The 12,049-nt window shown below is 38.3% G+C and overlaps 2 protein-coding genes across 2 annotated transcripts in view; one reads left to right on the forward strand and one right to left on the reverse strand.

Moving 5' to 3' along the window:
• Window positions 1-48: 48 nt before the first annotated feature.
• On the reverse strand, window positions 49-1,596 carry LOC6626297 (uncharacterized). The gene is made up of 2 exons (XM_002050405.4): window positions 1,164-1,596; window positions 49-1,091 (listed from the first exon to the last, which is right to left on the reverse strand). Exons 1-2 carry the CDS (start codon window positions 1,527-1,529, stop codon window positions 459-461), a joined length of 999 nt encoding a protein of 332 aa, XP_002050441.1. The 5' UTR covers window positions 1,530-1,596; the 3' UTR covers window positions 49-458.
• Window positions 1,597-10,001: 8,405 nt separating this feature from the next.
• The window catches only part of LOC6626296 (uncharacterized), a 40,647-nt gene continuing 38,599 nt past the window's right edge, over window positions 10,002-12,049 (forward strand). The window contains exon 1 of the mRNA XM_032435686.2: window positions 10,002-10,281. Within this exon, the coding sequence (XP_032291577.1) occupies window positions 10,264-10,281 (18 nt within the window). The 5' untranslated portion in view covers window positions 10,002-10,263. The remainder of the gene's footprint in view (window positions 10,282-12,049) is intronic.

Consider the following 12,049-nt stretch of genomic DNA (forward strand, 5'->3'; position numbering starts at 1 on the left):
GTTACGTTTTTTGGTATTCTTATAACTTAAATTTTATTTCACAGCAATTTTCTTACAATACTTTAATATAACATTTATTTAGTTATTTTAAAATAAATTTATTCTACACTAAGACTGTGTACAGGGCATCTGCTAGTCTGTCAGTCATCGGTATAGAAACTAGTTTACATCGACAAGCGTTAATTATGTAAGTTACACTTGCAGAGTTGCAATTGGTTTAGTTAAGTTTACCATTGAAGTTGTCGGCTGGGCTTGGGCTATGTCAATATTTGGCCAACATTTCCATAAAATTGCTTTTTCTTTACTTTCCCTTTTACTGTTTCTTTTCTGTGGGGATCCCCCGCCCAACCGAGATTACAAAAGTTTGCGGCCCCCTTTCAGACCCGAATGATAGCCAATGTTTGTCAGTTTGTTACCTATTTTAATGCAGTTCTGCGCTGCGACATAAACCATGTTGTCTAGTGTAGCAGAGAATGCAGCAGCTTTTTCAGCTCAGCGCTCAGGCTCGGTTGGTAACCAGGTGCGTCAGAAGTCGTGGGCGTAGCCGTAGTTAAAGCCGACGTAAACATAACAGGAGCAGATGTAGTCTTTGGTCTTTTACCTGGAGCTTTTGTGGTCCTTCGTGGGAATCGAGTTGTTTTAATTGGAACTGAGGAAGTTGTACCTGGTTCTGGTGTAGTTTTAACTGGAACTGATGTGGTCGTTACTGGAACTGATGTAGTCGTTTCTGGAACTGGTTCTGGAGTAGTTGTATTTACAGCTGGAACAGATGTGGTCATCAGTGGAACTGACGTTGTCTTAACTGGAGCTGAGGTATTTGTAACTGGAACCGAAAAAGTCGGTTCTGGAACTGGTTCTGGTGTGGTTGTCACTGGAACTGATGTGGTTTTTACCGGCACTGGTTCATTGCCCATCAGACAGCCTTGTAGATTGACATAAGCCTGATCCGTGCTAAGCTCATAGCTGCGCTTCGATTCACTCGTGCACTGTTCTTCCGTGAACTGAATCATTTGAATGCGCTGATGCAGCTGGCCGTAATATTGGCTGGCTGTGTTCGAAATGTTGTACATGATTTTGGCATCGCTGGTGCCCTATTAATCAAATATAAATACAAACATAAAGTTAATTACAAACTTAATTATAAACAATTTTTGTCTACTCACCACCCCTGAGTAGCAGGCCAAACTTGTCAAGCTATCCAATTGATTATTACAATTATCTATTAATTCGCAGGCGTTCGCCGCGCTGTTGTTCAAAGAGCTTAGGACAGGCTTAAAGCTTTCATCCGCCAGCGAGATCTGGAGCTGAGATGTATTCTGGCAGGCCTGGAATTCCTGCTCGTATTGCTGTAGCAGCTGATCGAAGATTTCGCTGTAATACTGGAAGCATTCCAGGGAACGTGTCGGATTGTCCTGCTGCAGCTCGCTGGTGCTGCGAATGGCCTGCAAAAGCTTCGATTCACCCAATCTTTGACTGGGCGTGGCACAGGCTGCGATAGCCAAACAGGCAAGCAAAGTAAGCGAAAACATTTTACAATTTTATTTTGTACTCTTATTAGGTTTTTTTTTTGGATGTGCTACACGTTTACGGCGTTGTCGTTCTCTGCAGACTTTGGTGGCAACTAAAGGCACCCACGTTTTTATAGGCGGCAAATGTGTTGAATGTCAAAAGCGAATGAAATATGCCAAAGGCTTTGGCCTTTAAGTTTTGACAAGCTGATATGATATAAATATAAAATTACCCTACACCAATGGTAGCTTATATTTTTAGGCCTCATATGTATTGATTAATTATATTTAAACTAAATGAAACTGATATCAAAATAAAACCCCTACAGAAAAACTTCAGCATAATTGAAGATAAGAATATATCGGTTATTTTTAGCTTTTAATACAACTACGATATGTTAGTTAACAATTTAAATATGTGAACATAAGCATTCAAAGCGCATTTAAGCTTTGGTTACAATTAAGTTAAAATTTAACTTCACCAAAGCTCATTTTGAAGTATAGCTTTTATGTGCTTTCAAAGCTTATTTCATAGTCATCCACCCAATTTTTTAATTTTGTTCAGACTTTAAAAGTTAACTAATTTAACATGTTCAATTTAATGCACTTAAGGTTGAAAAGCTTGACTAACCAGCTGACCTTTGAAAGCTTTAATGAGCTGCTTTTAAAGCTATCCCGTCCTATTGTCTAAGAGTAAACGAACTTAATTTTTATGCAAGCTTTCATGTGCTTTCAGAGCTATATTTAAAATTATCCCTTTTATTTTTTGAGAGCAAACGCATTTTATAAGTTAGAATAATTTAAAAAGTGTATCCACCAGCGAAGTGCAGCGCATTAGTTGGCCAGATCGTTGGACTTTCCATCAATTTCAATTGATTTAATTTAAATGCCATTTTATCTTTGAATGCCTTGTTTTTGTTATCGAACTAAGCCACTCGATACATTTATCAGGCATTAAGCATTGCGCAACGAATAACTGAAACACCGTGGGTGAACCCTCTCGAGTGGCTGACTAAGCACTCAAAATGTTTCCGTTTCGATTCGTAAAACCGAACATCTTATCTATACAGAAGTGTCAGAACTGTCTGGATAGGTAGAAAATATATGTTCGAATAACAATAGACTCTGCAATTCCCGACGATTTGCGGACGATTTCATTGGAACCAGCAAGGCGAACGCTAACCCCAGCTAATTGCAAAATCAAATTCGGGGAAATTAAACAATAAGCTAAGATAGACAACGAGGCACTTGACATAATGCGTCGCTCATAAAGAGCGACAGAAATGCGCATAAAAATTTCCATTCTCCCTTCCGACTGCTGAAATAAGCGTAATTCATTTCCATTTTCGCACGATGCCAGCATTATTTTTCAATCCCCCGCCACCCCATTTGTCCGCAGCTGCCGTCGCTTGCAATGCATTTTCAATTTTCCAATTTCAGCGCCCTCGTTGTTTGATGCATGTCGGAGCGTTTGCTAGCTCGTGGCACCACCGGGCGTATGATTAATATTATTTACTTAAAAGCAAATGCCACGCCTTCCAACTGCACTGCATACTAAACGCGCTGCAGTTGGCAGTTGTAGTTTCAGATGCAGCTGCAGCTGCATAACGAGTGGGGCAGCAACCGCAGCGGTCGCCCCAGGCAGCCATTTTCAAGAGCTGCCAGCGGAAATGAAGTCGTGGCAAATGCACCAACGCCTGCTCGACATTGAGTTACGTTGAGTTAACTCCTGATGGATTGTCAGACATCAGGGCACTAAGCGGCCGACAACTGAGCGTCAGACCGTGCCTTAACTACTGCTCGCAGTGTAATTGGTGGCTGAGTGGGCCAACAGAATGTGTTTTGTTTTTGGCCATAAGCGCTTGCAATAACAGTCGATGTCAGTCATGAGTCAGCCTGTCATGGGGTCACTTCCAAGTGAACCTTACCTTTGATAAGCCGTTTACATTCATATGCGACCATTTTTTATCAATACCTATTTAAGTACCATAATTAAAACAACTGCTGTGAGTAACATACGATTTTTTCTAGTAGTCGGTGATAATATGTCCAACTTTGTGAGCGATAATTAATTTTTAGCAAGGAGTATTCCCCTTAGCTACTCGTAGAAACACTTCAGAGGACAGTGGCATGTGGGGAATTACAAGCTCTTGAAAGATAAGATTTTATAGAAATTTACGGAATTTACTGCATGATTAAATATAAATCTGTTATAATATATGGCATATATAAACAGTAAATTCAAAAGTGCCGAATAGCAGCGAGCCCTGTGCTGTGCTTGTTTTATTGTATTACTCATACGCATGTTAGTCGCCCTTCTCTGCGATTCTCATGGCGTCAAGCTGAGCTAAAGCCAAATAAATTCATGTCAGGTTCAATATGTACAACTTGTGCTTTTCCAAAACCTTAGCACGGAATTCCCCATGACTATTCATCCAAAATTTTCCAAGACACTAAATTAGACAAATTTTGATAAGCCAAACTTCTTAAATTTATAACATGCCCATTAAAATCAGAATATTATATATATTGAGCTTTTTCGTTGTTATCAGCAGTAAAAATTGAATGATCATATAATTTATTTTATGGTTTTCCTGATTTTTGATTGTAAGATAACATATTTTAGTATCCGCAACAATAATTAGCAGTGATTTGGGATTCACAAGCCTTTGAAGATTATAAATTTTATAAACTAATTGTTCTAGCTTTATCGGCAATCTATAGTATGTATATGCTTCGTTCAAAGCATGATTTATAGCAAAAATAAAATTTAAAAATCCATTGTGATTCACAAATTCTTAAAGATAAGAGTTTAATTAAATATTGATAACTTGCAGTTCTACAGAAACTAATTTAATTTATTGCAGTATAAATCAAAAATTTTCCAGCCTTAGCAATCGAATGTCCGCATTGCAGTATTAATTTCTTTTATTATTTTCCTTGGCTCCTGATAGGCACTTTGATATGTTGCCGATGGCTATCAGCGTGTAATTAAAAATGCCTAATATAATTAGACAATTGGTGGGCAAGGGATGGAGGAGATAACAAACGTGTGTATTTGGTAATAATTCCTAATGAACTTCGCGGTAATATAATTTCCGATAATTATTTTTACAACAAGCATTACGTATACGCACTGATGTCACTGTTGTTATTATTATTTGTATATACTTGAATGCAACTGGGCGAGTCGATGGGTGGGTCGCGTACGGGTCCGGGTCCGGGTCCGGACAAATTGTTGTGCGGCAATAACAAAAGATTTTACGATTGCAATAACAAGAAGTGCGCGCAATTAAACACGCTCTCAATCTGAATGGATGTGAATGAAAACGTGGTTAGATGTGGATGGATGTGGCTTGGTTTTGTGGGCTGATTTGACGTGAATGCTCGACTCTTGCCAGTGCAGCCATGTGAAACAGAAATAGAAACAGAAATAGCAATGGAGTTAGAAATAGAAATCGCAATTGTTGCTGGTTGGCTGAGCCATAAAACTAACCAGAGCTGGGGCACGCGTCGAGTTTATGAACGCGCGTGAAATTCAATTAAAACGCGTATTCAATATTAGTTGCACTGCGTGTCTGCTGTCTAAGCCATAAACAAGCTTATTGAATACTGTTGAAGGGCAACGGCAACATCAACAACAACAGCAAGAGCAGCAACACCCTCAGCAGCAGCAGCAACTACAACAGCAGCAGCCACTGGCAATGGCAATCATTTGGCTCCTGCTGGCGGTTTCACACAGTTTTCGATACCCTGCACGCCAACTAGTTGTTCAAGGGGTTGGCCAAACGTTGTTGTGTTTCATGTTACACCCTCCAAATATGGAATGTTCAAAAAATCGCCAATCGCTCATGAGTATTGAAAATAACTACATATAGAGTATACATATTTGAAAGATATTTTATTAATATTTTTTTATTGTTCATTCTCTTTAATCCGCACTCAGCAACTATCAAAGCTAAGCTCTGCAAATTTAGGATGTAATCACTCATTTACTAACATATTGATGAGAGCTTGATGCATGGTAATTGACTGCCTAGTATGGTAAAAGGCAACCTCCTTTTAGGTCTTAAAAGTTATATAGTAAAATATCGTGGGTGTCTGCCACGTCGTGCTCGCCATTATCACGTTGCATTCCTTATGAATTCCATTTTTACGATAACTTTATATGTAAATGTCAATCGCAATAGTCAATAGTTTTCGTGTGTTTTATGCTTTGTGGGCGTTTGATTGCATGTGCGTCAATTTTTGCCGATTAGCCGGTTCATTCTGCCGGTTCTGTCTATAAAGATTATACGCTGATTATGATCCAGTTATCATATCAAAATAGCGCACATACCAACGAGTCACAGTGGCGGCGACAAAGACAGCGACGACTGTTGCGAAAATTAATTAAAGTACATGGCCATGAAAAATTTAATGAACTTGACGACGGGCCAACAGTGTCCACAAATTATAAATGTACTCAACATTTTATTGGCCAAGTGCAGAAAGAACGTTAACCTGACTAACTACCAACAGCCAACTGGCAAACTGGCAGCTACCAAATGGCAACTGGCAGCTGGCAGCTGGCATAAAGTGCAGGCGGCAGTTCCAAAGAGTACAGGCTGTTGCATATAATAATTGAAACTTTCGCCTTGTTGCACACACAACATGACCAGCTGGCAAGTGACTTGAAGCCACTCGCCTTGTAGCCTGAGCGAGTGCACCGAATGGAATACTAGCTAATTAAATTTTTACTTTGCTGTAATATTAGAAGAGCTGCATGCAGCTGACTGTAGAGTCTGACTTTGCGGCCTGTGTTGCATGTAATTGCTGCGGCATTTAATATTTGTTGTTGTTCTTGCTGCTGTCAAAGGCAAACCGAGGGGCTTTGCTTTGAAGTCTACTGAGAGGATTTTATAACTCATAGCTCTAATTAATATTATTTCTTACTTACTTTGGCTGCCTGGACATTAGGTATGTTCATGAGTACACTCACTTATTGCTCAACTAATTAGCTGTACCTGTATCTGGTTCCCCAAATATATAAAATTCCAAAGCATTTTTATCCCTATTATTTATTACTAAACACACTAAAACTAAGGCAAACCTGGGAGTTACATTTAATCTATATACATAGATTATGCAAGTTAGCCTTGACTGAGTAGGTAAGGGCCAATCAGCTGAAATTGCAGTAGTTTTCTGTTGGTTGGAAAGACAACATCAAAAAACAACTCAGTCATAAGGTCGTTGACTAGTATGCGTGAAGTCACTGGCTCAAATCCTGCAGCTTTTTTATTTACTGTTCCCTTGATTTGTTTTAATTGAAAAGAAAAAAGATTTCTATAAATTGAAAAAAAAAAACTATGAAATGGAAACTAAGCAACTAGAATTAAGATTTATTTAATATTTTGGGTATTTTGGTAACAAAATCAATTATTTTTCCAGACTAGAATTTTATTGAAAGCTTCATTTAATTATTTACATTTATGTTCTTATATAATTATAAATTAAATATAAATTTGCCTGAAAAACTAGATTCCCCTTAAATTTTAATTTAGACGTTATGCTTTTGCTGTGCCACCAAATCACAGAAATGTGCACAGAAAAATGCCAAAAATACCCGCAAAACATGAAGGAAGCAAACTAAAAGACAGAAGAATGAGAAAACCCGAGAATTCGGAACCACAAAAGAATAAAGCACACAAAGTTATCCCTTTTCCCTGGTTGGGCAATTATTTGAAGAACTTTAAGACGGCAACTGCAGGCCAGACGGAAGAAGAATACCAGTAACAGAATAGCAGAAAAAGAAAACTACTGAGGGGCAATGTCTAAAATGAAAATGAGTGATGCGAAAGAGTCAAAAAGTTACTGCCCGGCTGCAGTAAGCCTTGCAACAACAAAGGCCACAAACCAAAAATGAAGTCAACTAAAAAAAACCTAAAAATGTTGGCGGCAGGAAGCAAGCAAGGAAGTTGCAGCCAACAAAGAAACAGCTCCAAAGTCTGCTCACAATAGTCACAGATGGCTTAATAAGTAAATAGACAATTTATATATTTTTCGAGTACTTAAAGTATGTGAGCGAAATGGGACAACATTTAAGTCCCAATTGCAAGTGCATGTCAAAATGTTAATTAGCTTGCAATTGAGTCTGGGCCAATATTAGCAACAGCAGTTGTGATTGCCGTAAGCCCGGAGTGCTATGGAAAGACTAAAGGCAGCCAAAGCAAATATGTGAACTGAAACAGGCAACGGACTAGAAATTCGTGTTATATATGAGCTTGTGCATTGCCCCCGATGTGCTGAGCTGCAATTCATATGCAGTAGCTATTTGCAAGCTGCCCAAACAGCAAACATACAACAGCAATCCTCCCACCACATTCCAGTTTCAGAGCCAGAGTCGAATTGTTGTTAACTGCCAGCCTTTAGATATATCTGGCTTGGCATTGGGCACTATGACAGCTACACGTAATGCTGTTCAAAAGGTGCGAAACTATTTGCACTATGGAATTCTGTTTAACATTCTCGGGCAACAAATATTTTACCATGAATTGTCAATCGCATACCATGCTGTGCAGCATGCCACAATTTCCAGCCAGCAACTGCGGCAAAACACATTTGTGTAGCATACTTTTCAGCGCGTCCGCTACTGCGCCAAAAGAGCATTTCGGTAAATTTTAAAACTTCGTGTATTGCGAGTCTTGCTTTTGCAGTGCTTAAGCAATATTTAATTGCTCACATAATTACTTATATCATCTATCTATATAAAACTCTTTTAATGACTGACTGATTGATGATCAACACACAGATACAGCCGTAAAGGCGAGGAACCTAAAATTTGCCTGCCTTAATATGAGAGGATATGACTTTAATATTGGAGAAGGTGGCACCTTGAACACCCCAACTATGAAAGAAACTGTGGCTTGAATAAAGAAGAAGGAGATCGAAAAAACTGGTAAGTTTTTGAAAATTTAACTGCTCCATAAATCTAATAAACATTTCCGCTGTTCTGTTCCTTCAGTGATATTTTTTTATATAAAGGTTCGCCTCCCGCCTACTGATAGATGACAATGAAATAATGAGTGTGTATTTACAGCTGAGTACGTATATACAAATATATATTTATCTCTATATGACTGATTAGTGATCAATGTTCCGTTCAAATTGAAAAATAGAATAGGGTCCGCTAGGATGATCGAGCTATGGCTAAAGTTATTATATCCTTTATGGAAAATTCGCTTTAACTCGACCTAGGCCTTATAAATACTCATTGGCATTGCAGGATATAGGACTCATCTAAAGATCCAAATATTTTTAATTGTGAAAGAATATTCTTGTTTTTAACACATTTGCATATAAATTAATCATATAAATTTATTGAGTTCAATTGACCTGCCCCAAGACAGCAGCTAGAATTTTGTCCAAATCCGATTCCACTTGTATATAATACAACAAACGACGTTTCAGAGAATTGAGTTCTTTAAGGCTTTACTTTACTTGTTACACACTGCAAATATTATAAGCCAGGGCTTATCATAACTCCTGGACACATTGAATGTATACACAACATCGTTAAATCTCACACACACTGAAATAAGGAAATTCGATTTGGAATAATTGATATGGAAATTAAGTGCGCATTGACCCAAATCAGAATTCAGCATAATTTTAATATTAAATTTCGCTATACTCTGCGTACGCATAAGTTTGTGGTCCAATGCTTAAATTAAATGTGATAGAATTGCAGGGGGAGGAAGGACGGATTTGAAGTATTAGCATGAAAATTGTTATAGCTGTTGTTCTGCTGATGATAAGCCTGCCACGGTGTTTCATGCAATGCCTCATAAATCAAGCCAAAATTCAAATGTTATCAGCCTTCGGAATATTCCCAAACTACGTAATAGAGACAACACTGTGTATCTGTGTGTGTGTGTGTTTGTATGTTAGATAAGCATACTGGCTGCTGTCCAGTAAGCTGCTGCCACTGACACTGCAGCAAGCGCTATATACAGCACGCTTATAAGGTTTGCCACTGTGTGTCTGTGTGTGTGTCTGCGTGTTGTTGTCTAATGAAATGACTATGGTTTCTTCTGCGCCTGCTCCATGGATCAGCCTGCAGTTGATTTGCTATGAGAACTATGCAGATTCCTTTAATGTACATACAAATATAGCCAGCCATTTACACAGAGACCTGGCCAGATAAGAACGAACGGCTTGCATTAAATAATTGCGTGTTGGCAGCAACAAATTTGCACTTGGCTAAGGGCTTTTCCCACTGTCAAAGTGACGGGTTACCAGTGACAACTGCCCACACATACACACACACTCACAAATATAGACAACAGGTGGCATATCTAACAATAGACGGCAGCACTTTTATTTATATATGAATAAAAACTGTGCTGCCTACTTTGAGGCGCTGCTCCGCGTCAGTCAGCGCAGCATTATAAATGGCGCGTTTCACGGCAATTGGCCACTCATTCTCGTCACGCCAAGCATATCGCTTAAATCATTCGTGCGCGATCCCAACTCTATATATTCCAATATTCCATATAGATCGCACAACGCCAACGTGTGTGTGCATGTGTGTACGTGTGTATGTGGCCAAAAAAAAGCCAAGTGTCAAATCCTAAATTCGAACAACTGCTAAATTTAAAAATTTGGAATTTTTTTATTAGCACATGTGGCAGCATTTCAAAGACATAAAAGCATAAGCGATATCTCAGAAGTTTTGTCAATTTGGACCAAGCAAAAACCATAACACGCATTCGCCATGGTGTCCAAGGCATTGGTAAGTGCAAAAAAGTTTCGGGCAAAGAAATTCATGAATATCAGAAATAATTTTACAAAAGTTCTTGCAAAAAACCTCATAAAGTAGTTAAAAGAAATTCTCTGGCATAGTTAAGTGAATATTGTGGAAAGTGTATACAGTGAAATTTAAATGTTATTTCAACTTTTTTCTGTTGCAATTTTTTGCTTTCCTGATTTCTGTGAACAACTTTACAGCTGTCGAGATTAAGTTTGAGTGGTTTTTGGAGTTACATTTTGAACTGTTTTTTATTAACTTTTTTTAGCTCAGTTTTATTTTATAAATAAAGCTTTAAATATTTTACTTGCTTCAGGACCGAGGTTTTATTAAAAACTAAAATTAAAACTTTTTGATTTAATTTGTATCTTTCCGAAAAAATTAAAGTGATTTATTTAGATTTACGAAAATTTAAAGAGATCATTTTTAAGTATTAAAACAGAAAATTGTGTGGATAATTTAAATTAACTGAGCTACGAAGCTAAACACGTTTAATTTTCTATACAATTACTCTGAAGAAAAAAAATCTCAATGTTGAAATTCATAAAATATCATCATAAGAATAAAGTAAGGAGTTGGAATGTCATATATAAAGCAGTCACATATAAAAGCACTAAAATCGCATTTCAAGAAGTGTGCCATGAATTTAGGCGCACTGACACATGAAATGCTAAAGCAAATTATAAAAAAAAAAAAAAGAAGAAGTAACAGAAGCTGGCAATATGCAAACAGAAATTGAATTAATGCCAGCAAACGAAATGCTGACCAGTGAAGCCGTCGGACATCTATGCCACGCACCCACACCCACCCACACACATAACAGCAACAGCAGCTGTGCACACACACACACACATATTCAGAGTGCGGCAGCAAATGGATATGGTTAGAAAATTGCAAATTAACAAAAAGCAGGCGTCTAAAGCGCTGGCACAAATTTAGCTGAAAATCCAACAAAAAGCTGCAAATGTGTGCATGTGTGTGCCTGTGTGTGCTTGTGTGTGCTTGTGTGTGCTTGTGTGTGTGTGTGTGCATAGCGAATTTGTTGTTGTGCTGCATGCGAATTAGTGTTGCCACTCGACAGTTTGTCCAACAAGCGAGCAGCCAAAGAAACGAGCCAGGCGCACACAAAAAGCCTGCAAGCTGGGCCCAAATCAGAGTTGAGCCGAGAGCTGAGAGACAACAGCAACAACAACTGACAACTGCAGCTCAACAGCAACAACAACAAAAAACTGAAAAAAAAAAACGTGCAGCTACAAAAGTGTTAGGCGACGGGCTGTGCCGTGCGGGTATTCGTTTGGCCAAAACAATCCCCTGAATGCTTAACGTGTCAGTCGCCTGCTAAAGAGGCGACGGCTTCTCCAGCAGCTGTGCAGCAAACAAAAAAAAAAGAAGAAGAAAAATGCAAATTAGACATCAAAAATGCTTTAATGAAAATTCCGACTGCAGTCACAAAGCATTAGAAAAAACTTCAAGCCGTTTAAGAAACAGGCGGCACTGAAAAAACTGCACAAAATTTCACACCGTTGAAATTTTACTGACATTCTTCCAGCCGCCCGCTTGTAAGCTTGTGAGTGAGTGCAATGAACGGTAAAGAAAGAAAATAATTAGACAGCAATTGCCGCATGTGGCATGATTGCCACTGAATATTTGAATTTTTTTTTCTGTTTACTCGTTTACAATGGAAAAAGAGTATATTGGCTTTGTGCAATGAAGTAAGAAGAAGAAAGAAGTAATCAAGTCTATTGATGTAGGG

Source organism: Drosophila virilis, chromosome 5, assembly GCF_030788295.1.
Source record: "Drosophila virilis strain 15010-1051.87 chromosome 5, Dvir_AGI_RSII-ME, whole genome shotgun sequence".
In the NCBI taxonomy this organism is placed as follows: Eukaryota; Metazoa; Arthropoda; class Insecta; order Diptera; family Drosophilidae; genus Drosophila; species Drosophila virilis.

Coding starts and splice junctions, on each gene's coding strand:
- LOC6626297 (XM_002050405.4), bottom strand. CDS start 1,529: ATGTTTTCGCTTACTTTGCTTGCCTGTTTGGCTATCGCAGCCTGTGCC. Junction 1,092..1,163: donor TGGCCTGCTACTCAGGGGTG/GTGAGTAGACAA, acceptor TTTGATTAATAG/GGCACCAGCGATGCCAAAAT.